The 26,756-nt window shown below is 42.1% G+C and overlaps 2 protein-coding genes and 1 pseudogene across 2 annotated transcripts; 1 reads left to right on the forward strand and 2 right to left on the reverse strand.

The window, feature by feature from the left end:
* Positions 1-2,108: 2,108 nt before the first annotated feature.
* On the reverse strand, positions 2,109-3,089 carry LOC119812784 (olfactory receptor 2T29-like). Its single transcript, XM_038327705.1, has one exon. It carries the CDS (start codon positions 3,087-3,089, stop codon positions 2,109-2,111), a length of 981 nt encoding a protein of 326 aa, XP_038183633.1.
* A 13,340-nt stretch (positions 3,090-16,429) lies between these two features.
* On the forward strand, positions 16,430-17,392 carry LOC119812682 (olfactory receptor 2T29-like). Its single transcript, XM_038327518.1, has one exon. The coding sequence runs from the start codon at positions 16,430-16,432 to the stop codon at positions 17,390-17,392; it is 963 nt and encodes a 320-aa protein (XP_038183446.1).
* A 6,641-nt stretch (positions 17,393-24,033) lies between these two features.
* Positions 24,034-24,996, reverse strand: LOC119812854 (annotated as a pseudogene).
* Between the last annotated feature and the right edge of the window lie 1,760 nt (positions 24,997-26,756).

Here is a 26,756-nt window from a genome sequence, read left to right on the forward strand (position 1 = left end):
AACTATAGATCACTGGTTCTCAACCTACAGGTCATGACCCCTTTGGAGGTTCCATGACCCTTTCACAGGGGTCAAGTGAAAACACCAGAAAAAATATTTACTTTGCTGTTTATAACAGCAGCAAAACTACAGCTCGGAAGTAGCAATGAAATAATTTTATGGTTGGGGCTACCACAACACAAAGAGCTGTATCAAAGGGTCTCAACATTAGGAGGTTGAGAACCACTGCTATAGATGGTTTGGAGAATGTTCACAAGTTAAAATATATCTGTTTGCTTTTTATCTAGTGCAGCCTCCTCCCCCTGTCCCTCTTTGACAGGAGGGATTTGATGACTCATCTAACCACATTGTCTTTGCTGTGAGGGTCAGGTTTCTGTTTTTTCTGGATGCCATCTCAGGAGTTAAACACATGCAGGAGTTTACTAATTTCCACTTCTGGTCACCAAGAGGCTGAGTTCTCATTTTGCACTCTGATAGCAATGAAGGAGGGGACATAATTCACGGCTCCTCCCCAGTAAATGGTTCTTAAAGGTCATGATTACAGAAGTTACCAAGACACAAGAAAGGTAAAAAGATGGAAATTGTGATGTCAAATTTAAAATGTAAGGTAAAAGTTATCATCTTGAATTTTATTTTTGGTTTTTGTTACCAATATTATTATGTCTTTATAATAGTTGTTTTACTATAAGATTATTTCTTAGTCTCATGCTAACCACAAAGCAAAAACTTGTATATAAACTAAAAGCCAAGCCGGGCGGTGGTGGCGCACGCCTTTAATCCCAGCACTCGGGAGGCAGAAGCAGGTGGATCTCTGTGAGTTCGAGGCCAGCCTGGTCTACAAGAGCTAGTTCCAGGACAGGCTCTAAAAAAGCTGCAGAGAAACCCTGTCTCGAAAAACCAAAAAAAAAAAAAAAAAAAAAAAAAAAAACTAAAAGCCAAAGGAAAGGATCAAAATAACATTACTGGAAAAACATCATCTAATCACAAAAGTACACAGTAAGGAATGTGCACGACAATTAGGAAGCAGGAGCTTGTGCAAACTTCTGCTCCTGTTCATGATGTCACCATAGGTGACAGTGGACTGCGTTCTCCAGCTGGAGCCCAGGGAGCCACTAAATGGGAAAAGATAAGGCCCAATACGATGCCTGAATTAAATCCATCTCACCAGTTAGTTCAGTTCCCAGCACTCCTGTTGGCTGGCTCACAACTACCTGTAAAACAAGCTTCAGAGGCTCTGATGATCTCTTCTGTCTTCTATTGATGCTGCACACACAAGAACATTCACACACACATAGTTACATCCCAGACACACTCATACCCACAGAGTAAACACTCACACATACATCCGCACAAAACACAAACACACATATACACACTCATGCACAAAAGACTCACACCACATACTCACATATGAAAGTATACACACAGAAACGCACACTCAAAAGTACAAACACACAGGCATAAACACATATAGACACATACAAACATACACATGTATACACACAAATACAGACACACACATACACGCAAACACACGTACCCTTAAAAATGAAATCTTTGTTTTAAAGCACAGGAAAATGGTTTAATTGCTGAATGCTAGCAAATGTTACAAGAGTAATAACAATTCTCCAACTGTTCAGAATATTAAGGAAGAGGGGAATATTTCCAAAACCTTTACAATAGGCTGATACTGTTCTGATACACACAGCAAGGAAACACAAAGCAGAAACCGTGGAACAACACCTAAGATAGACATTTATGCCAACATCCTAAGAGAATACTGACAAAGTATATCTATATCACATTAAAAATATTGGCCACTATTACCAAATAGGACACATTCCAGGAATGGCAGGTTGTTCAATACACATAAAGAAGAAAGAAATGAAATATACATACCAAATATATACATACCAAACCTACGTCACTGAGTTAGTAACTGTTTCTGATCAAATATTCAGGCAAACAAGATGCAGAAAGTCCATATTCCTGCACACAAATAAAATGCAGGATGGAAGGACATATCACGCTCTCAGGCATGTGACCATCATACCAATAACTTAAGAATGAGACAATGAGCAACAGATGTGTAGAGGAAAAGAAGCAAACTATTCATTCCAAATGACTTGTTTTACTGCTTCTTGAAAGAGAGGTTTCACACCCAATAATTTCTTCAGAGCTTCTGTGACATTCTTATTCCTCAGACTGTAGATCAGTGGGTTCAACAGAGGGGTGAGTATCGTGTAAAACACAGACACCACTATGTCCTTCTCTGGGGTGTGGAAGGAGGCAGGGAGCATGTAGGTGTAGACAGCAGCACCATAAAAGAGGATGACCACAGTCATGTGGGAGGAGCAGGTGGCAAGAGCCTTTTTCTTGCCCTCTGTCGAGTTCATCCTGTGAACAGTGAGGAGGATGGATGTGTAGGAGCTTGAGATGACTGTCACAGGGATGAGAAGCATAAGCACACAACACAGGTACATGAAGTTCTCATAGAGCCAGGTGTCTGAGCAAGAGAGCTTTGTCACAGCGGGGACCTCACAGAAGAAGTGATGGATTTCCCGGGATCCACAGAATGGGAAGGTCATGGTGACAGGGGTGAACATGAAGCCATCTAAGGATCCCAGGAACCAGCAGGCAGACATCAGGAGGAGACACACCCTGCGGTTCATGAGAACAGGATAACGGAGTGGATGGCAGATGGCCACATAGCGGTCATAAGACATGGTAGCTAAAAGGAAAAATTCTGAACCTGCTAGTGTCACATAGAGGAACATCTGCATCCCACAGGCAGCAGCTGAGATCCTGTGGCTCCCCAGGACCTGGTCCATGAGCATCTTGGGCACAGTGACAGAAATGTACATCATGTCCATGAGGGACAACTGGCTGATGAAAAAGTACATGGGTGTGTGGAGGCGGGTGTCAGAGAGTACCAGGAGGATCAGGAGGGCATTGCCAGACAGTGCCATCAGGAAAATCACAAATATGACCACAGCAAGCAGAGCAGGGTGTTTGGATTGACTGAATAATCCCACCAGGGTGAAATCTGACTGTCCAGTGTAGTTGCTCATCCAGGTGATGATGTTCATGGGTGTCTCCTAGGCAACCAAGAAAGCTTTGGGGTTAGTGTCAGGTGTCTCTAGGAAGGAATACTCAGTAATGTGTACCTCAACCTGGCTGTGCTACCAGAGGATGTTCTCAAGCCCAGAGATCTGAGGATTGCATATTACACATAGTTCAATCATTTTTTAAGAATTATTAATTTATATGTACACAGTGTTCCATCTGTACATATGCCTGCTGGTCAGAAGAGAGCACCAGAACTAATTACAAATGGCTGTGAGTATCCGCATGGTTGCTGGGAATTGAACTCAGGACCTCTGGAAGAAAAACCAGTGATCTCAACCACTGAGCCATCTCTCCAGCCCCTCAATCAGTTTTTTGAAAGCTTAGAATCCCCATCTTGGTCAGAAGCATTGATGACTCAGGGCAAACTTTCCACAATTCAGGGTCATGAACTTTGCTAATATCTGTCAGTGTATTCTGTCCAGTAGACTTGAGAAATGCTGCCCCATGCTACCACAGTGATTCAGTGTCAAATAAAAACTCAATATCAAAATTTATTTGCAAGTTTTGGTTTTAAAATGAGCCTTGACCTCCATGAAGCAAGAATGCAATTGGAATCTTAAAAACTCTGAGATATATTTCATATGAAAACGCGTTTAAAAGGTATAATTTAAGGGGGAAATTTCAACAGGTGAACCTTCTCAAGCCCCAAGATCTGGCTCCTCTGAGAATTTCTCTGCTGCTTGAAGAAGCTTCGCCTTCACACAAGCAGGATCAATGCTCAGAACCCTAAGAGGCTCGGGGGAAGGAGCCCACTCAATGGCCAAATACTACCCCAGCCCAGCTGTCACTCACCCATCGTTTCTCCATCTGCTGCCTAAAATAATGCTACTGATGATGGTGGTGGTGATGATGTTGATGATGATAACTTAGACTTCTGATTTGTCAAGGTTAAATAAAGCAAAACAAAGAAAGTTCTCTCAATATCCCAGAGTAAAGCTATCTGAGCAAACAAACTGTTACAGTGTTGGTATCTCACCATCCTGGAGCCATCCTAGAGATGGGTACTATTATTGTATTATAGAATACATTACTTTTGCTCTATAGTTTAAGTATTGTGAACACATTTAAGAATTTGGTTTTCTTGCTTTAAATAAACTTCTGCAAAGTTGTCTGTGGAAAAAAAAGAATTTGGTTTTCAAAATAATAAGGAAGAAAATTTCAAACAAATAATGTTTACAGCTTACTTAAAGAAGACTTTGGATTTTAAATTTTCTGTATGTTTACAAACGAATAAAATTTTAAATATATTTAGAAAACCACTCATATGATCTTAGAAATTTACAAAGGAATACTTAACATATTTACACATTTAACCCTGATTGGCAGAGGTAGGAAAAAAATTCACTGCTGTAAAATCTCAGCTTCTTCAAGTTCACCTCCTCACAATCCCAACCACATGCTCTAACTCCACTGGACCTCAGAGGTGACTGTGCCCACCATGCAATGCTATGCTGTGCTTGCAGCACCATCTGCCTTGTGAACCATCACAGTCCCTGATCCTGGGACCCAAGAAGCAGAGAGACAGCTGAGCAGCGCTGAGACTCCTCTGACCCGGGCTCCCTATGCTCCACACTCACAGCCTGACTGCACTGGACTCTGAACGTAAGTCAAGGAGACTTTGAACTTGATGGTGCTTAAATAGGCTCCTGTCAGTCTGTGCTGGACAACAGGTAAATATGATAAAGTCAAGTCTTTTCTTGGCTGCGAAATGAGTAAAAGCAACAGGCACAAAATATACCTCGCCTTTCTGAAGCCAGCTAAGGCTTATGCCATGGCTTCTCCTTAAACAGATTGAATTTCTCAACCTGAAAAAATTTTATGTATTTATTTTAGTGTTTTGCCTGCATGTATTAATGTGTGTGTGTGTGTGTGTGTGTGTGTGTGTGTTTGTGTGTGTGTGCGTTACACATGTCGTCACTGTGGTCCAGAGAGGTCAGAAGAGGATTCAGATCCTCTGGAAACAGTACAGATGGTTGTGAGCTGCCATGTGGGTGTTGGGAACTAAACCTAGGTTTTCTGCAAGAGTAACAGTGCTCTTTTTCTGTAGACCCACACCTCCAACCCCCTTTTAATCTTTTTTTTTTTTTCCGAAATGTTAGATGTTGAGTTATGGTAGCTCTCACCAGCACAACACAAATATCTCCTCTTCCCGAGAAGGCTTTAGCTATGGCTACAGGGCAAGGAGAGATCAGGAAGATCTGCCAGCTGCAGAGGTGTTTACACCTTTGCGAGAGTTCCCTAAGCAAATCCTGATACTGGAGCAGTTTAAAACCCTGACTGTCTGTGATGCTCATGAAGGAGCGGGTTCCTGATGATTTCCTTAAGAATTTGAACAAATTGGAGGCATTCTGCAAAAAATTGGGTAGAAAGAAAAATAGATGATAAATAGAAGCAGAGATAGACAGGATGACAGATTTCCTTTCCACCCAAGTTTCTTTGGCAGATGGGAACTAACTTAAGTTCAATATTTAAATTTTCCAAAGCACTGCAGAGAAACCAGACCACATGTTTTATATTTGTGGACATGGTAGATCAGAGGCCAGGGTAGCAGCCACCACATATGGACCTAAACACTGGGGTGAATGGAGGTCATGAGCAGCTGAGGAGCAGTGCTGGTCAACTCAGTGCTGCACTCTGTCAGATGGGTTTCTGACATCAAGACACCCAGGAAACCAGGGGGACTAGGAACATGGTGCCTGGGGCACACATGGCGATTGCAGCCTGTTCAGTCCTGTTCTGCCCCTCCAGTTTGCATCTCCTGGGGACAGGCTGATGCAGCCTCACACTGCATCACAGCACTGGTAGAGTGACCCCAGGATACTGCAGCCAGCAGCATCAGAGTCGGTTCTGAAGCCGTCCTACAGCACCTCTCCCCTGGAGTCTGAGTCACTTACCTTATGTCCTCCGTTTCACAGGGAAACTCGGATTCCAGAGTGCGGACCGAATATGAAACAACCGACAAGAGATGCACATCTCACCAGATTCGGTGATAAAGAGCATGCCCCTGCCTCAGTATTCTTAGACACCCACTCCCCTCTGTAGTCTGCAGTTCAGTCTAGACAATGCCCTGCCCCTTTAACCATGGAAAACATGGGATGAGCTTGTAATTCTTAGTGTCATTGTGACACTCTGCAAGCTTGCAGTCCTATGACTGCTAGTGAACACCCTAAGGTTAGTTAGAAGGCAGCATACATGTTCTGAGTAACTGGGAATAAAACATGATAAGTCTGTTACATTAAATAAATAGTATACTTGAAATTTTTGGAAGAAAGTGAATATTGTTTTCTGCAGAAAATTAAAAAAAAACAGAGGAAACACTAAGGAATATTTTCAGGAACTCCTAGAAGATTCAGAAAGCAAATATGAGTGGGGCACAGTGAGTGCTTTGTGGTCTCCCTCAGCTCCAACTCACCCCAGGTACTGCTGGCAGCCTTGGACACTTGGACCAAGGGGCAGTGGCTGGTTAAGGGCACACGGAATCAAAGGGGAGTGATGTCATCCCTGGCTGAGCTCTGCTCATTGAGGAGTGGCATGGGGGGAGGGGGTGTTTGTCAATAATGTTCCTTGGAGACTTTGAAGATGTAATTAATAGAGCTAAAAAAAGGCTGAGAGACATCTCCATTACACAGCCATGCTTTTCTCCTTGGGTCTTTTTAATCTCCCAGATTAATAAAAGTGTAATTGTAACCAGAATTAACAACGATCTGAAATTTGAACATTGTAGATAAATATCAAGCATGAGATACGTAAGTCAGGTAATACATAGCCATAGCCTGGGGGGGGGCAGTTCTCAGAGTTTGTTTTCTCTCTCTGTCTCTATCTGTTTCTTTCTCTCTTTTTTCTCGTGTGTGTGTGTGTGTGTGTGTGTGTGTGTGTGTTCATACACACTTCCAGTAGTTTTCACTGTGTGTACTCCAAACCTTGGAGTTCAGCTGTTAGTTATAGATACTGCCCTTACTAGTGTCCAGCAGACTGACCCAGAGTCCCCATCCCTCATCTGCCATCTTGTCCTCTCCCTATTGTGTCATTCCTGTGTTCTACTGTCACTCAAAAGCAATGCTCTGTAGAGCCACATCTAGTCTGAATGCTTGTTTCACTGTAAATAGTGACATGAAATTACAGAACAATCTACGAGCACAAATGACTTCAGAATATATTTATTTTATTTATATTACAGTCACCGGGACAAAATCCATAGTCTTAAGACACCACACATTCTGGTCACGGGATGTGGAGAAACGAAGCTGTCCTCCCTGGTAACTGGCTCTCCTTGTACCATGAATGCCATGTAGGCTTTGGGGGCAGAGAGGTCAGCAGCCATCTACAGGGCAGCTCCCGGTGCTGTGGAAGCTAGCCAGCAGGGGACACTTCCTGTCATTACTAACTTGTTTTTCCATGACCTGTGAACACTCTCTGTGGTTCCTTCTGCAGTAAGGTCTTACCATCAAGTTCTAGGAGGTAACCAGAGCAATGTCCATAGCCTGTGTAGTTTTGAGAGTCTGCAGGACAGGCATTAGAAGAAAAGATATCCCACACCTGGCACTGGGCTGTTGGGCAGTGCATGGTTTCTAGGAGCCATGTCTCTTGTGTAGAACATGTACATCCATATGAATATATAAAGAAGAGTAGAAAGACACTTTTCATTATGAAATTCTTAGAGTTAGCTGTTCCCTCTGTGCCCCCACTCTCATCCCTTTTCCTACTTCAAAGTCCTTCCCCATCAGTCTTCCCTCCTCTGTGGCACCCTACTCTACTCTTACCTCTCCCCAAGACCTCTCTCTCTCCCTTCCCACAAAATTAAACATAAACTCGAAAGATTCAACACTAAGATCCCCAGATGAGAGGGACCATGTCTTATCTGTTGAAAACAAAATCCATGAATGTGTGAACAGATGCCCACACTGAGAACCACAGTTACACAGTTCACAATCCAATCCCATGAACGTGCAACCATATGGCAGTTCTTGACAAAAGAGTTCTTACTCATGAGCTCTTTAATGTGTGCACTGTCCTCTGTTTGAAGCCTTGGAATCAGCATTGTAAGACCACCCATTATTTTACATAATTTTGACCAAATAAAAACTAAAAGTCTTCTCCTTCTTTTGGGTAGAGTGTACAGAGGATTGGATGCCTGAGGGATGGTTGGACCCATAGCTGGAGCTGGTGGCAGTGGGATTCCCCTCCCCATGTTCTTCCTGATCATTGGGACCGACTTGTGCGATGAGGCCACCCCATGCAGCACAGACCCTCTCAGTGTCACATAGTCCTTGGGGTAAAGGGCTTCAAGTGTCTCAGATTAGATTTTACTACATTGTAGTCAATTTGTTTCTGGGTAATCATCGCATTGATTTTATCTCTGAGATTCTAAAAGCCCCAAGTTGAATCCTAAGTCCATAGTGGTTCAGACTTACTTCACAAATCAGGTTAAAATAAATCCTCAAAATAAGTTTTATTTCCCTTCGGTAGCACTAGATTATGATACTCTATTGAAGTGATCCTACAGACTGAGGTTCTTCTGGACAAAGGACACTGTTTGTGACCTGAATATTTCATGACCTTAAAATGTGGCAGCTTCACTAAGAGTTATGATGGTTCTAACTGCAGATAAAAATTCGGCTCTGAAATTTTCTTAAATTACAGGTAAATTATAGACCTCAGATATCCAAGCACAGGGAACTTCCTCTGTTAACACAGTCAGATTGAGTCACACAACACTGAGATTCATTCCTAGGACCACACAACACAAACCTCAAAGCATTCTTGGTTGCCTAGGAGACACCCAGGAACAGCACCACCTAGATGAACAACTACACTGGACAGTCATATTTCACCCTCGTGGGATTCTTCAGTCAATCCAAACACCCTGCTCTGCTTGCTGCGGTCATATTTGTGGTTTCCATTATGGTCTTGTCTGGCAATGCTCTCCTGATCCTTCTGATACACTCTGATGCCTGCCTCCACACACCCATAAACTTCTTCATCAGCCAAGTGTCCCTCTAAGTGACACTAGCTGTTCTGGCTGCCTGTCTTATGACCAATACAGAATTACAATTAATGTTAAGTTTTAAGAGCATACTGATAGACAAAACAAACCTATTATTTTTTTTGTCATGGCCACTTAAGGGTCTGTTTCCACAAGGTCATTTAGACTAGGGAGGGGCCCCTGAATCTTTTAGCCTTTCTTTAACCAAATGTGCCAAGACTGGGGAGAGGTGAGGGTCTTTCTCACCATGGTCTCCTTCGGAAGCATTGGGAGCATGTCCTTCAGTATTGACTCTCTTCATTGTAGAGTGTACACTGATTATCATCCACCCTGTGGAGCCTCCATGGCCTCCTGATCAGGAGAACAGGTGACTCACCTGAACTGTGAGACCTATTGAAAGATGTCTTACAGCCCCATGGTACCTAGATGACCTTAAAAGACCAGAGCAAAAGGTATTGCCCCTTTAATCCCTCTGTCAGTTCAAGAGGGCTCTTCAACACCCAGAAAGTCAGTTGCACCAGTCTGACCCGGTATTTTTAAATTTTGTATAACACATAGGTTGGGGACATCATTTTTTGCATTAAGTCAAACCTTGTACATATTTCTAAGAGCAGAATAAGAACTTTAGAGGACTCTAATGATTTATTTGAACACTTAACTGAACACTAACCTTAAAATTTTGATTAACATCACTTAATGATCTTTTTGGCTCACCTTTATATATTTTGCATACGTTACTCAGACCTTCTGTGACCTGTTGAGGATTTACAGCTGTGTATGTATTGTTTGAATTCTGGAAATAGTCAGCCATCTTCATTTAGAGATAAATCTTACAACTTCGAAAGACTCTTTTTACTAAAAATATCTTTATTGCTATTTCCTTATAACATTGCTTCTCTGGAGAAGAATGCACAGATAGAAGATGAACTCTTATTTGGAGGGAGACAGGCTCTGGGGACAGTAGGGATAGGGTGGAATGCTTGACGGAATCAGAACTGGAAGCTGCCAGTCTTTGGTCTCACAGGCACTAAAACTATAAACAGTTGTGTGACACTGTGAGCCTCACTAAACCACTGAAGATGCTTGCAACCCTTTGAACATGAACATAGAAAGACTTTCTAGCAAATTCTCTCCAGAAGGAGGCAGGTGAGATGCACACAGTGACAGCACGTTTCCGACGGCCTCTGCATCACTAGGAACAACAGGCAGCTCTGTGTATCTGTGCTCAGATCATACCGTGCATATGCTCCCTTATTCCCATGAACTCTTTGTGTTGCATTTCTAAGACACATCCACATTGTGGTGTGGTTCACAATTATTTTATTAATAAGGTTTTATTGTTTCATGAAACTGTTATATTTCCCCCTTCTTCAACAAAGGCCCTCATGACTTAGTTTCCAGAACTCAGCAAAGTCTTCACATTTCAAGCTGGAGGAGGTCATGCAGGACATTGGTCACACAGGAGCGACAATCTGTAGGACAGGCAGGTGACATTGGGGTCACTTCCCCATGAAAGTGTCCACCCTGGGCCTGCACTCAGACCAAGTGGGGAAAGAGTCAGGACACAGCTCCATCTGCAGCTAAAGCCCTGAGAACCTGAGAGGGCTGAGCTCAGGAGAGTGACCCGATGAGTAGAGGACACTGTGTGCTCAGAGGATGGAATGGGAACATCACCACGGCATGGGAACACCATCAGAAACTTTAGGACTCGTAAAAAGTTCAGGGCAGTTAGACTGCAGGATCAAGAGTGCAGAGTTGGATCCATCTTCGTCCCTGTTTTATACCATCGTCAGCTACACAGTTTACACTTCATGGATGTCTGCAGTGTAAGGCTGGTGTGACTTTCTGAAGTGTGACTTTTGTCCACATGATGGTAATGTAAATAGTCACATTTTCAACTATAGCATTTGTAATGGTACATTGTTCTGTAATTTCATGTCACTATTCAGAAAGAAACAAATGTGTAAACTGACTGCAGCTCCAGTGAACACGGCTCTGACTGACAGCAGAGCACAGGGGTGTGTGATGGGGAGAGGACACGATGCACAAGAGGACGGGTCCTCGGGGCCGGTCTGCGACATACTAGGAAGGGGAGTTGAACCCCAGGCTTTGGACTCCACACCTAAGAAAGGTAACATGTCACAAAAACTACTGAAAGTTTATATGAGCACAAACACACACACACACACACAAACACACAGAGAGTGGGTGGATAGGGAATAGAATTATGTATAGTGAACAAGGTCCTGCACATGCGATAACTGACTTACGCTGGACCAGAATCCTATTTATGATAGTGATTTCCAGGCTACTGCTGACACTGCCTATGACTTTGCACTTTTACAAACTGAACAGTAGATGAGGCTGTGGCTGAGGTTTAATCACCACTCCTGGCTCTCATATTTGCATCCTTCTTTAAAGTCCCACAGGGGAGTTATTAACAATTCTTTATCCAGGCATGAGCAAGGTCCAGCCAGGATGACGTCACTTGCTCCTGTGCCTTATGCACTTAACCAGCTGCTGTCCGTTGGCCCATATGACCCAGGCTGCAGCTGCATCTGATGGTGAGTCCACCCGACAGGAGAGAATGCACAGCACAGGGTGGAAAATGCACAGGCGGTTCCTTCTTCAAGGGGTTTGATTATCTTTTATTCTCCATTTATGTGAGAAATAAATTTCTGCCTTCTTTTATTTCCTTTTTGGATTTTTGGTTTTCTGGATTGTAGAACATGCTTTATAAACCATGCTGACCTTCAACTGAGAAATCTATATGCCTCTGTCTCGACAGTGCTGGGAATAAAGGAGTGTGCCTCCACACCCAGCTTCTACCTCATGCTTCCTTTTAGCGCTTCCAAGTTACAAATGGAGCAATATTATTACACACACACACACACACACACACACACACACACACACTCACACTCATCAGACTTGCCTTGATTTCATTGCTGATCCCCCTATCTCAGTCTCACAAGTGCTAGGATTTTAGTAGGATCTGCCAACACACCCACCCTTCTTTCTGTATTTTTACAGTTCATATTACAATCCATTAGTTTTCCAAGACTGTCTCTTTTGTGGTTGATTTCATTTCAAGTGTGGGCAAAATTTAGTGTTACAGTAATGCAAAAATAATTGTCTTAACCTTATTCATGGCTTAACATATAAAGCAAACTGTGGATGATCTAAACAGAAATTATGCATTCCTGGGGAAATGGTGTTTCCCATAGAAGCAGGCAGGTACACTCTGTGCCTACCCATAGGTGAAGCACACGTACTGTGTGTTATTGTGTGATGTGAGGTAGATGCTGAGATCCTGAGCTTCCCCACTGGAAGGGAAGGAAACACGGTGACTCCTATGGAAGCACAGGGCGGATCAGGGATGCTGCTTGCTTGGGATGATGCTTTGTCATTTCTCTGCCTTCACTGTTAGTAACACCCAGTGTTAACAGTGCACTGAGCTGTTCACATAAAATCAAACAGCACAGCAGGTGTAAGGGCAAGGCAGCTGGTGGTCCCATGCCTTGTACAGACACCACTTTTCTGTGTCATGTTCTCTGGGTGCCTTGTTGTCAGTGTCCCCAGTTCAACAGAGTGCACTGCCTTCCCAGCTCATCTCCTGTGCCTCCCCTGCCTCCAGACCTCCACTCACCCAGCAGACATGGTTCAGAGATTCTCATAGATCATGGCACCATCCCCAGTGCTTGCTCACTGTGTCCATAAATATAACTTAAGTCAGCATGAACCCTAGGTGAATATGGGAAGCTTCAGTTTAGAACAGAAGTAAGTTTCCTTTTACAAATTAACCTCCTTAAATGGAAACTATCATGTGTCTTTCTGCCCCTCTGTTTATTGTCTGTCTCTATCTCTCTCCATCTCTTTCCACGGCTCTAAGGTTTGTCTGACATTTATGAGGGCATCAAGGACCTGGGCATGTTTTCTGCTCCATCAACAACTTGGCAGAACATGGCCCTTGAGGACTTTAGTTTCAGGTGTTGTTTTTTAAATCTTTACATAGATTAAAATGTTTGTGAGACGTGATTGGTATCTCAGCAGCCCCTCTCATGTAACTATTGTTAACATATCAGAAAGAAGAGATTTCATTTCCTTCCTGTTGCTCAGAGCTGTCAAGATCCAGCATCTACTAATTAGGAAATAAAAAAGAAAAACTTTGATAAATCTCATACTTTGAGAAGTACGTGTAGAAGAGTTCACTGAGCCTTGGAAGAAAGGCTGGGTGCGTTCTGTCTGCTGCTTTTTCTCACTATGGTGGCCCCATTTAAACCTTCAAATTTAATTTACATCTGTACTGTTTCCCCAGCACATGTGGACACTAACCTTATAATGCTACCACAGTTACTGTTTCTGTAAATACACATACATACATGCATGTATGCATGCATACATACATACATATATACATATATACATACATATATATTTATTTACATCCAGCATAGAGGCAGGTTGTGAGCATGAAGCAGAGGGTGGTGAGCCACATTCAGGGACATCTCAGGAAGGCTGTCTTCTCCCTCTCCTCAGACTCCATGAAAAAGTGGCTGATGGTCGTAGAGATGCTGCCACCACACCCTGGCCTGGACACCAGCAGTGACTGCTAAATCCTCTGCCTCCTCTGAGGCTTAGAGACAATGACGGACTATCTGAGGAGATGAACTTGGAGAAGCAGAGGTCAGAGAAGGGTGAGACTTCCCATTATCTCAGTCTAAGCAACGCTAGATGAGCAAGCATGTTTGTTGAATTGTGTGTCTATATTTGCATATGACTATGCTTATATGAATGTATATTTAAGGAGAATTCATCTTTCAAAACAATCATTTATCAACAAACTTCAAATCAAATTTAAGTGAACTATGTAGGTTTAAAAATATTTATTTTATTCATTTATTATGTGTACCGAATTCTGCCTTCAGGCATGCCTGTGCCAAAAGACAGCATTGGAACTCATTACAGATGGTTGTGAGCCACAATGAGGTTGCTGGGGTTGAACTCAGGACCTCTAGAAGAGCAGCCAGTGCTTTTAACCTCTGAGCCATCTCTCCAGCCCTCCTGTGTGCATTTTTTCAATTAGGAGTTTTTAGAAAATTCTTCTAAAGACCACGTTCTTCAATGAACACTAAAATGGCGAGAATATCTCATAATGTGTTGATATTCTAAGTGTCTCTGAAATGATTCTTTTCTTTTGAGTCTGGCATCAGAATATAACATGTACTTAACATATAACTACTCAGAGTAACTTTTTACTAAAGAAAAAATTTTTTACTTAAGAAAAATTCCCTATGACTATTTCATTGCCTGCAAAAATCCACTGACAGAATTCTGATTCGTTTCAGCAAATATTAGAAAGAAATTTTGAAACAAAAAACTTAATATTAATTAAATAAATTATACTTTCCTTACCCTAAGAACAGAAAAAGACGGCGGTCCTTGAAAATATACGCTGACATTCTTAGATTGTGCATTTAGACACATGAAAACAATCATACAAATCGAAAAATATTCTTATAGTTATGAAAATTCCTACCTTATCTGTGAAAGAACCACCATAATTGGTAAGTGGTATTTCACAATGTTGTGTAATATGAGGTAAATATAAAAAACTGAAATGTATCTCTATGCAGTAGCAACTAGTTTGTATTGTTTTTATTGAGCAATACGTTTTTCTGCGCTTCCCTCCCTTCCTCCTCTCTCCCCTTCTACCCTTTCCCATGATCCCATGCTCCCAATTTATTCAAGAGATCTTGTCTTTTTCTATGTCCCATGTAGTTCCATGTATGCCTCTCTTAAGGTCCTCTTTGCTGTCTAGGTTTTCTGAGGTTGTAGGCTGTAGGCTGGTTTTTCTTTGTTTCATATATAAAAGCCACTTATGAGTGAGAACACATGACATTTGTCTTTCTGGGTCTAGATTACCTCACTCGATATATTTTTTTTCTAGATCATCCATTTACCTGCAAATTTCAAGATGTCATTATTCTTTACCGCTGAGTAGTACCCCACTGTGTAAATGTACTACATTTTCTTTGTGCAGTCTTTGGTTGAAGGGTATCTAGGTTGTTTCCAGGTTCTGGCTATTACAAATAATTCTGCTGTTAACACAGCTGAGCACATGTCCTTGAGGTATGATTGGGCATCTTTTTGGTACAAATCCAACAGTGGTATTGCCAGGTCTTGAGGTAGACTGTTTCCTAATTTTGTGAGAAATCACCATACCAATTTCTCAAGTGCTTGTACAAGTTTGTATGCCCACCAACAATGAAGGAGAATTCTCCTTACCCTACATCCTCTCCAAGATAAGCTATCATCAGTATTTTTGATCTTGGCCATCCTGAGAAGTATAAGATAGAATCTCTGAGTTGTTTTAATTTGTATTTCTCTGATGACTAAGGATATTGAACATTTCCTTAAGTGTCTTTCAGTCATTTGAGATTCATCTGTTGGAAGTTCTCTGTTTAGGTCTGTACCCAATTTTTTTTTATTGGATTATGTGTTCTTTTGATGTCAAGTTCCTTGAGTTTTTGTATATTTCGGAGCTCAGTCCTCTGCTGATGTGGGGTTGGTGAAGATCCTTTCCCACTCTGTAGGCTGCTGCTTTATCTTGTTGACTTTGTCTTTGCTTTAAGAAGCTTCTCAGTTTCAGGAAGTCCCACTTATTAGTTGTTGCTCTCAGTGTCTGTGCTGCTGGGGTTTTATTAAGGAAGTGGTCTCCTCTGCCAACGCATTTAAGTATTTTTCCCACTTTCTCTTCTATGAGGTTCAGTGTGGTTGGTTTGATGTTAAGGTCTTTGATCCATTTGGACTTGAATTTTGTGCATGGGGATAGATATGGATCTATTTTCATTCTTCTACATGTTGATATCCAGTTATTCCAGCACCATTTGTCTGAAACTGTTCTTAAGAATAACTTTATTCATTAACTTTCTTAATAATGAATCTGTTTCTTTCCTTCTTTGCATTTGTCTTTCCTTTGTTTGTGTTTATTTCTTTTTGTCAGTAATTCATTCTTTTTGTTAGTAGCAAAGAAAACAGCCTGTGGATCTCAAGAACTGACTAGTATAGGTCATGATGAGATCAGGAAAGATCATGACCATGAATCGTCATGGATCTACTCTGGGTTGTGATGGAGCTACCACAGAGGTGAATTCCTACTCTTTTAAAATCCTTAAATTACAGTTCAATTATCCTTCTCATATCTAAAGGCCCAAGGAACCTTTTCAGGGTTAGTTTCTCAGCATACTAGACTTGTGCACATATGAGTTTAAAGTCACTAACACCAAAGCATTTTTGGTTGCCTAGGAGACACCCATGAACATCATCACCTGGATGAACAACTACACTGGACAGTCAGATTTCACCCTGGTGGGATTATTCAGTCAATCCAAACACCCGACTCTGCTCACTGTGATCATATTTGTGATTTTCCTGATGGCCTTGTCTGGCAATGCCCTCCTGATCCTCCTGGTACTCTCTGACACCCGGCTCCACACACCCATGTACTTTTTCATCAGCCAGTTGTCCCTCATGGACATGATGTACATTTCTGTCACCGTGCCCAAGATGCTCATGGACCAGGTCCTGGGGAGCCACAGGATCTCAGCTGCTGCCTGTGGGATGCAGATGTTCCTATACCTGACACTAGCAGGTTCAGAATTTTTTCTTCTGGCTGCCATGTCTTATGACCGCTATGTGGCCATCTGTCATCCACTCCGTTATCCTGTTCTCATGAACCGCAGGGTGTGTCTCCACCTGATGTCTGCCTGCTGGTTCCTGGGATCCTTGGATGGCTTCATGTTCACCCCTGTCACCATGACCTTCCCATTCTGTGGATCCCGGGAAATCCATCACTTCTTCTGTGAGGTCCCCGCTGTGACAAAGCTCTCTTGCTCAGACACCTGGCTCTATGAGAACTTCATGTACCTGTGTTGTGTGCTCATGCTTCTCATCCCTGTGACAGTCATCTCAAGCTCCTACACATCCATCCTCCTCACAGTTCTCAGGATGAACTCAGTAGAGGGCAGGAAGAAGGCTCTTGCTACCTGCTCCTCCCACATGACTGTGGTCATCCTCTTTTATGGTGCTGCTGTCTATAATTACATGTTCCCTGCCTCCTTCCACACCCCGGGGAAGGACATGGTGGTGTCTGTGTTTTACACAATACTCACCCCTATGTTGAACCCACTGATCTACAGTCTTAGGAATAAGAATGTCACAGAGGCTCTGAAGAAATTTGTGGGTGTGAAATCCCTTTTCCTAGGAACAGTAAAGTAAGTGATTTAGAATGAATGTTCTTTTCTCCTTGTTTCTGAACATCTGTTCCAGGTGTCACGCTGATGTCCTCATGTGGTAGGTCCTCATCCATTGTGTCTCATTGCACAGTCATGCATTTTGAAGAATCATTTCTCTATTCTGAATATTTCAATTACATATTTCTTGTACATTCAAAACCTTTGTTTCCTGCCAGTGTTTGATTTTATGAAATTCTTAGTGGCTCTTTAATTTTGTGGGACAATAGTCTTATCATTCAAAATTACGTTATGCTGAGTAATAAATGGCCATGGAGTGTTCAACTGATAAAAGATAGAGTGAGTTGGAAGCAAAGTGTTTATCCATGTTAAAAAGGGGTGAATTGATTAATGGCATATGGGATTACTTCAGTTTGATAAAAATAAAGATGTAGTTTTATCCCTTCAGCTCCTGTATTTATGATATAGTGAAAATAATGATTAAACAATATTTAACTCTGGCTAGTAAACGTGGCCAGGAAGGTTTCAAATTGTCAGCATAGATGTATTTGTATATAAATGTGCTCTGGTATCTCTCAAAACCAAACATAGCTCACACTTCAAGGGAATGAGTTATAGTTTATTTTCAAGCCTAAAGTGAGTGACTATGGCCCAGGAGCATGGACTCAGGTTGCCTCCAAAACATGTTTCAAAGTTCAATAAAAAAAATTACAAAGCATAAACAAGTCATAAGTTGTAACTCAAGGCATTTGTCAACTATGCTGTAGAGACATCAGGGGTTCAGGTTGTAGCTAAGTGCAAAAGTCTCTGCCATGGTTCTCTGATGCTGTATAGGGACATAGAAAATTTTTAGTTTTTAGTTTTTAGTTTAGTATGTATTCTGATAGGCCAGCACATTACCAATGGTTTCACCTGATAGTCAAAAGGATGCTGGACACATCACAACAGGCTTGAATCACACCGGCAGGAGCTTCTAGTGGGTCCTGACTATTCCAAGTCGATTATTCAAACACACTTAAGCAGCCTTTTACAAAAAAAAAAAATCCTTTTAAATTTGAGCTGTCTAACTTAAGCAAACAATGCTCCAAAAGTCTGAAGTCTGAGGTTTTTATATGCATGACCTCGCCCCCCCCCCTTCTGCTTTTCTTTCTCTGCTCATTACAGGCCACTGTTTTGTCCCCACCCCCACCCCTCTCTCTCTCTCTCTCTCTCTCTCTCTCTCTCTCTCTCTCTCTCTCTCTCTCTCTCTCTCTCTCTCTCTCTCCTTCTGTTCCTCTAGGCCTTGCCTGTGGGTTTGGCAAAACAACCCACACAGCAGCAAAAAGCAGCCTTCCACCTCTTCAGCTTCCTGTATGCCTTCCGGGGAATTGATCCTCTCATCCTGCCAAGACAGGTAGACTAAAATCTTCCCCCCACAGGAAAAATCTTTGGGCCGCTTGTGCTTAGCAGCTAACGACAAGCACTGCTTCTAAGACTGGTGTTCTCCAAGGACCAAGGAGAGGATTTGGGATTGCCTGTGTAGCTAAAAAGCTGTCTCATTTTTGCTAATTTATCCCTCCCAGATCTGTCTAATGGCATTTGACAACCTAGGTACTGTTAACATATTACTTCATCCATGACATTTAGTAAAGTTTCCTGCTAAAATACAGACAGGCATGCCTTTATCACAGGCTTCATAGTCCAGGACTAACAGGTTTCAGTATGCCTTCAAAGGTCCAGGGTTCCCAATTCCTTTAATTGTCTTAAGCTAAGACAATTTTGCTATGACGCCAAGATGTAAATCTGTTCCAGTTCTCATACACGTTCCTGGAAAGTTCTACTGCTGTATCAAAATCAGGTCAGGTAAAAAAAATAGTAATAATAACAGTTTCCAGAGCCTTTTGCTAACCCAGCCAGTTTCAAGCATATTTTACAGGTTACTCTGTAACAGGAGGAGTGGGCTTCTTGTCATCCCGGATGCCCAGCTACCTTACACCCAAAATAATCACACAGAAACTGTATTTATTTAAACACTGCCTGGCCGATTAGCTCTAACTTCTTATTGGCTAATTCTTACATCTTAATTTAATCCATTTCTATTAATCTGTGTATCACCACGTGACTGTGGCTTACCGGCAAGATTCAAACCATTCTCCTTCTCAGGCAGTAGATCCATGGTGTCTGCCACTCTGCTCTTCTTCCCAGCATTCAGTTCTGTCTACTTCACCTACCTAAGTCCTGTCCTATCAACTAGGCTAAGGCAGTTTCTTTATTCATTATCCAATGAAAGCAACACACAAACAGAAGGAACTCCTACACCATTACTCCTGCTGCCTGGGCCAAGACCAACCTACAAAGTGCTCCCCAGACAACACCAAAAGACCTGTACTAGCTCCTGGGACTTAACCATTGGTACCAACTCTCCTGGATCAAGGACACCTGCCAACTAAAATCTGGTTTTATCTGCTATAGTGTCCATCCATGGCTAGCCCCATTTCATAGACCCAATAATAACATTTTTTTCTTCCAGCCACCTGCCTTCTCATCTCCCTCAGAAAGCAGCTGCCTGAGGACTCCAGGAAGACAGCAAACCAGATGCCTCTCCACCACACCTCTTGCTGAGCATGAGCACACCAACTCCCAGCTCTCCCCTCTCCCACATCTTCCCATGTCCACAAGCAGTATCCAGACTTGAGTTGATGCCCCTATATCCAAGGACTCTGGGATGTTTAGTCAAAAGTGAGACCCCATCCTTTTGTCACCCCCATATCCAAAGAGGCTGGAATCTAATAATGAGCTGGACATCACCCCAGCCTGCCAAGCTCTTGGACTCCAACTCCCATCCTGCCAAGCACTGACCCCTCCTCGGGGAGGGTCAGGACCATAACACAAGCTATTTAAGGTCACACTGAAAGAGGAACATGTGGTTTGGGGTTTGCATGCACACTTTCTCTGTCATCCCCCTACCATACTCTCAGCCACCCAGAACGGCCATCTATTAAGCGTGGGCATTTAACTTGGTTCAATCTGGTCTGACTGGAATTCTTTGCATCAGCGGGAGGCTCTCTTAGAAAATATTCCTAACACATACTATGTTTGGTTTTCCAAGTCTGAGTTACCTCACTCAGGATTATTTTTTTTAGTTCCATCCATTTGCCTGCAAATTTCATGATTTTTTTTTAACTGCTAAATGATACTTCATTGTGTAAATGTTTTCTCACCATTGTTTGGGTGAGGGACATCTAGTTTGTTTTCAGTTTCTGGCAATTATGAATAAAGTCACTATGAATATGGTTGAGCAAGTATTCTTGTAGAATGGGTCGTCTTTGGGTATATGCCCAATAGTATTATAGCTGGGTCTTGATGTAGATTGACTCCCAAGATTTTGGAAATCAGTGTATTGATTTACATAGTAGCTGTACATGTCTGCACTCCCACCAGCAATGGGGGAGTGTTCCCCTTGCTCCACATTCCTGCCAGCATTAGCTATCACTTGTGTTAATGATCTTAGCAATTCTGACAGGTATAAGATGAAATCTTCAAAGTAGTTTTGATTTGCATTTCCCTATGGCTAAGAAAGCTGAACATTTCATTTAAGTGTTTCTCACTCATTTGAGATTCCAGTTTTTAGAGGTCTGTTTAGATCATTATCCCACTTTTTAAATGGATGATTTGGTGTTGGTGTCTAGTTTCTTGGGTTCTTTATGTATTTTGGACTTTAGCCCTATTTTCCCATTATGTAGGCTGCCCTTTTGTCCTGTTGATGGTGTCTTTTGCCTTATAGCTTTTCAGCTTCATGAGGTCCCATTTATAAAATGTTGGCTGACCTTAATGCCTGTGCTATCAGTGTTCTGCTCAGGATGCTGCCTCATATCCCAATGTGTTCAAGGAGTTCATCACTGATTTCATGAATCCAGCTCAAAGTAATTATAACTCTCAACCACCTCCCAAGAGTGGCCATACTGACCTTTACTTAGTGGGTCTCAAAGGCATCTCATCCTGCATTCCTTTCCCCATTCTGCATCCCCATGGTCTTCCTTCCACCCTGTGAGAACTGTGTCTCTCTCTGCAATGCTTGCTGAACTCCTGTGTGTGCCCCTGAGCTCTCTTTCTGTGATCAACACTACACTGGGGGTCTGGTGTCAATCACAGGTTTGCTGTGACGACACTTCAAGGTGATCCTAGTTTCCCACATCTGGATCCAGCCCTGGACTGCAAACTGAAATCTTGTAGAAAATATAGACCAGTGGTTCTCAACCTGTGGGTCGTGGCCCCTATGGAGATTCAAGAGCCCTGTCACAGGGGTCAAGTAAAACTGTTCAAAAACACAAATATTTGCATTACAATTCATAACAACAGCAAAACTACAGTTATGAAGTAGCAATGACATGATTTTATGGTTGGGGTTAGTGATTTAAAACGTATGTACTCACTAAATACCTATCCATCTGTGAAGCTGCCTCCTGCTCCCTTTGACAGGAGGTTTTTGATGACTCACTTAATCTTGTTATCATTTCTGTTAGGTCAGGTTTCTCTTTCTTCTGGACCCCATCTCAGTCATTATACACATCGAGGAATTTATTAATCCCCACCACTTCTCACTGTGGTCTGAGTTCTCATTTCTCACTCTGATAGCAGCAAACAATGAGGAAAAAAAGGGTGGGGACATAATTCAGTGCCCCCCTCCAGTAAATGTACTTTAAAGGTTACAATTACAAAATGTTTCAAAACATAATAAAGGTTAAAAGATAAAAATTATGGTATCAAAATTTAAAATGTAGTGGTAAAATTTGACATCTTGAATTCTATATTTTGTTTTGTTACCAAATTTATTATGTCTTTGAAATAATTGTTTTATTATAAGATTATTTCTTAGTTATATGATAATCACAAAGTAAAAACTTGTACACAAAATGAAAACCAAATAAAGAGATTTAAATAATAATAACAGAGAAAAATCATCTAAGCACAAAAGTACACAGTAAGAAAAGAGAACAGGAGGAATGTGCACGACAACTAGGAAGCAGGAGCTGGTGCAAACGTGTGTTCCTGTTTATGATGTCACCATGGGTGACAGTGCACTGCGTTCTCCAAATGGAGCACAGGGAGCCACTGAATGGGAAAAGATCAGACCCCATTATGATGCCTGGATTAAACCCATCTCACCAATTATTTCAGTTCCCAGCACTCATGTTGGCCAACCCACAACCACCTGTAAATCAAGCTCCAGAGGCTCCGATGACCTCTGCTGGCCACTGTTGACACTGCACTAACATGCAAACACACACACAATTACACCCAAGACACACACATATACCCCACACATAATTATACCCCAGATACACACAATTATACTCCCCCACACACATATACCACCGACACACATATACCCACAGAGAACACACTCATACACACACATTCCCACAGAAAGACATGCATACACACATTCATACATAGACACACATCACACACATACAAATATATACACACAAAGACACACACTCACTGTTAGGAATATTTTTTATATGAGCCTCTCCATTGATGCAAATAATTTGAATCAGACAAAATTAGACCAAATAAAGGATGCCTGTGTTTAATGCAATGCTCCTGGGTGGCACTGGGAAAGCATGGCAAGGGGAAAAGAGAAAGAAGGGGAGACCACGCAAAACCCTGGAAACATGTGTTCATTCTCTGGAGGGCAGCCCGTGGTAGTGGTCTTGACCTTTCCTGGGGAGGGTTTACGGTTTAGCGGGCTTTCCTGACCCTCCCTGGTGAGGGTCATCACTTGGCTGGCTTTCTCTGTGGTGGAGTTTGGACGAAGGCAACTCCCATGGGAGGAAGCTTGAAATGGAGTTCCTGCCCAGTGTTCCAAAGATGGGTGCCAGGAGTTGGGATGAGGCCTCGACTATAATCTTCCAGATTCTTTGTATAAAGGGGTGTTAGGGAGCTGGGGTGATGCTTTTGTTCAAACACTCACAAGCACAAACACACAGAAACAAGCAAATATATATATATATATATATATATATATATCACACAAACACAGAAACTCTCTCAAGCAAAACCACACATTCATATACACACAAACAAATACAAACAGACACACATGACCTTAAAAGTAAAATCTTTGTTTAAAGCAAAGGAAAATGGCATCATTACTGAAATCTAGAAAGTGTTACAAGAGTAATAACAACTCTCCACAGTTCCGAATGCTACAGAAGAACACTTCCCAAACCTGCACTAGAAGCTGATAATATTCTGATACATACAGCAAGGAATCACATAGCAAAGACCATGAAACAACCTCTAATATAAACATTTATGACACCTTCTAACAGAATATTGGCGAATGTTATATATATTTTATATATTTATATACATATTCCAATAAAAATATAGTCCAGTATGACCACTGGGACACATCCTAGGAATGCCAGGTTGTTCCATAGACAAATAAAACAATTGTGTCAATATACACAGGAAAACTAATTCAATGAATCAGCATCTCTTCCTGATGAAACATTTCAGCAAAATAAAAGGCACCAAGTCAATATTACTACAAAATAAAACTACTTTATTAGAGCAAGTATCATATTGTCAAGTTTGTGAGCATCACATAAATAACATAAGAGTCCTGGAAGATCAGATGTATAAAGGAAAAGACAGCAGCTATTCATTTTAAATTACTTATTTTACTGTTTCTTGAAAAAGGGTTTTCATACCCAATAATTTCTTCAGAGCCTCCATGACATTCTTATTCCTCAGACTGTAGATCAGTGGGTTCAACAGAGGGGTGAGTATCGTGTAAAACACAGACACCACCATGTCATTATCTGGGGTGCGGAAGGAGACAGGGAGCATGTAGGTGTAGACAGCAGCACCATAGAAGAGGATGACCACAGTCATGTGGGAGGAGCAGGTGGTGAGGGCCTTCTTCCTGCCCTCTGCTGAGTTCATCCTGTGAACAGTGAGGAGGATGGATGTGTAGGAGCTTGAGATGACTGTCACAGGGATGAGAAGCATGGGCACACAGCAAATGTACATGAGGGTCTCATAGAGCCAGGTACCTGAGCAGGAGAGTTTTATCACAGCTGGGACCTCACAGAAGAAGTGATGGATTTCCCTGGATCCACAGAATGGGGAGGTCATGGTGACAGGGGTGAATATGAAGCCATCCACGGATCCCAGGAACCAGCAGGCAGACATCAGGTGGAGACACGCCCTGCGGTTCATGAGAACAGGATAACGGAGTGGATGGCAGATGGCCACATAGCGGTCATAAGACATGAGAGCCAGAATGAAAAATTCTGAACTTGCTAGTATTGTATAGAGGAACATCTGCATCCCACAGGCAGCAGCTGAGATCGTGTGGCTCCCCAGTACCTGGTCCATGAGCATCTTGGGCACAGTGACAGAAATGTACATCATGTCCATGAGGGACAACTGGCTGATGAAAAAGTACATGGGTGTGTGGAGCCGGGTGTCAGAGAGTATCAGAAGGATCAGGAGGGCATTGCCAGACAGTGCCATCAGGAAAATCACAAATATGACTACAGCAAGCAGAGCAGGGTGTTTGAATTGATTGTAAAATCCTACCAGGGTGAAATCTGACTGTCCAGTGTAGTTGTTCATCTAGGAAATGATGTTCATGCGTATCTCCTAGGCAACCAAGAAAGCTTTGGGGTTAGTGTCATTTTGTGACCCTACGAACTAATACACAGCTGTAGGCAGAGACTACTCATTTATTTTCTGGCTGCCCAGACCCGAATAATCCCACAAAATCTGTATTAATCACACACTGTTTTGCCTATTAATGAACAAAGCAATCTGTAACTGGTTGTGATAGACTGTAAACCCCACTCAGCGATGTGCTATCCAACTGACTGTGCTAACAGGAAGGTCCATACCTGGATATCTTAGGATGCCATATTACATATAGTTCAATCAGGTTTTGTTTTTTTTTCTGAAAATGTAGAATATTCACATCTTGGATATTCAGGGCAAATTTTCCAAATGTCAAGGTCAAGAAATTTCCTAAAGTCTGACAGCAAATTCTATTCAGTACTACAGACTTGAATAATGCTGCCCCGTGCTAACACAAATAGTGACTCAGTGACAAAAAAAAGTAAAATCAAAATTATTTTGAAAGTTTTGATTTTAAAATGAGCCTTGGTCTCATGGGTTAAGGATGCAATTGGAATCTTAAAAACTCTGAGGTGTATTTCATATAAAAAACACTTTTAAAGGGTATAATTTAAGGGAGGAAATTCCAACAGGTGAACCTCCTCAATCTGCAAGATCTGGCTCCTCTGAGAATTTCTCCGCAGCTTGAAGAAGCTTCGCCTTCACACAAACATGACCAACGCTCAGAACCTTAAGAGGCTCGGGGCAAGGAGCCCACTCAGCAGCCAAATACTACCCCAGCCCAGCTGTCACTCAACCATTGTTCCCCCATCTGCTGCCTAAGATAATGCTACTGATGATGGTGGTGGTGGTGATGTTGATGATGATAACTTTGATTTCTGATTTGGCCAAGGTTAAATAAAGCAAAACAAGGAAAGTTCTCTGAGTATTCCAAAGTAAAGACAGGTAAGCAGACACACTGTTACAGTGTTAAGAACTCACTATGCTGGAGAACATCTTAGAGATGGGCTATATTATTGTACTATGGGCAGTGTTCCTTTTGATCTTCAGTTTAAGTATAGTGTACACATTTAAGAATTTGGTTTTCAAAAAAATAAGGATAAAAACTTCAATTAAAAGTGCACAGAGCCTACTCAAAGAAGTCTTTGGATATGAAATTGTCTATGTTTTTACAAGTGTGCTTCTTTGGTATGAATGTATAAAACTTTAAATATATATTTACATAAATATGCATTTATGTAGGGCACATGGGCAGCTAAGCTGGCACTGAACGAAAGTCAGACAAGTGGACCCTGAGTTGCTTAAACCACGACCGGATTAGACACCAGAACCAGGCAAGATGATGTCAGCGGGTGAACAGCTCCTGGACAAGGGAGGAAAAGTAGGGTTCCTGAGTGCATGATAAGGGAACCTTTAAAATGATTGGCTGGCTCCTTTTCCACCCCCATGACCCTGTGGGTTTTTGCTTTAAAAGATGTTTACTGAGCAAATATAAAGGAGTTTCTGCTTAACTTGACTCCCCCACTGTGTCTGGTTGTCTCCTGGGTCCAAGCAGGCTGGGGAAAGGGCAGGCAGAGCATTTACCTTTCCTGGTACCCAGCTCATCCTCATCTGGGTGGGCTCAGACCCAGCACATATAAACTTAGGACTTTGAACAAGAATACATAACATATTTTTACACCTTGAGGCCTGATTGGCAGAGTTAGGAGAAAAACTCACCTGTGTAAGAACTCAGCTTCTCAAGCCGGGCGGTGGTGGCGCACGCC

The sequence above is a fragment of the Arvicola amphibius genome, chromosome 4 (assembly GCF_903992535.2).
Source record: "Arvicola amphibius chromosome 4, mArvAmp1.2, whole genome shotgun sequence".
NCBI classification, from domain to species: domain Eukaryota; kingdom Metazoa; phylum Chordata; class Mammalia; order Rodentia; family Cricetidae; genus Arvicola; species Arvicola amphibius.

Bases quoted from the DNA above. Each gene is read 5' to 3' on its own strand.
- LOC119812682 (XM_038327518.1), top strand. From the start codon at position 16,430: ATGAACATCATCACCTGGATGAACAACTACACTGGACAGTCAGATTTC.
- LOC119812784 (XM_038327705.1), bottom strand. From the start codon at position 3,089: ATGAACATCATCACCTGGATGAGCAACTACACTGGACAGTCAGATTTC.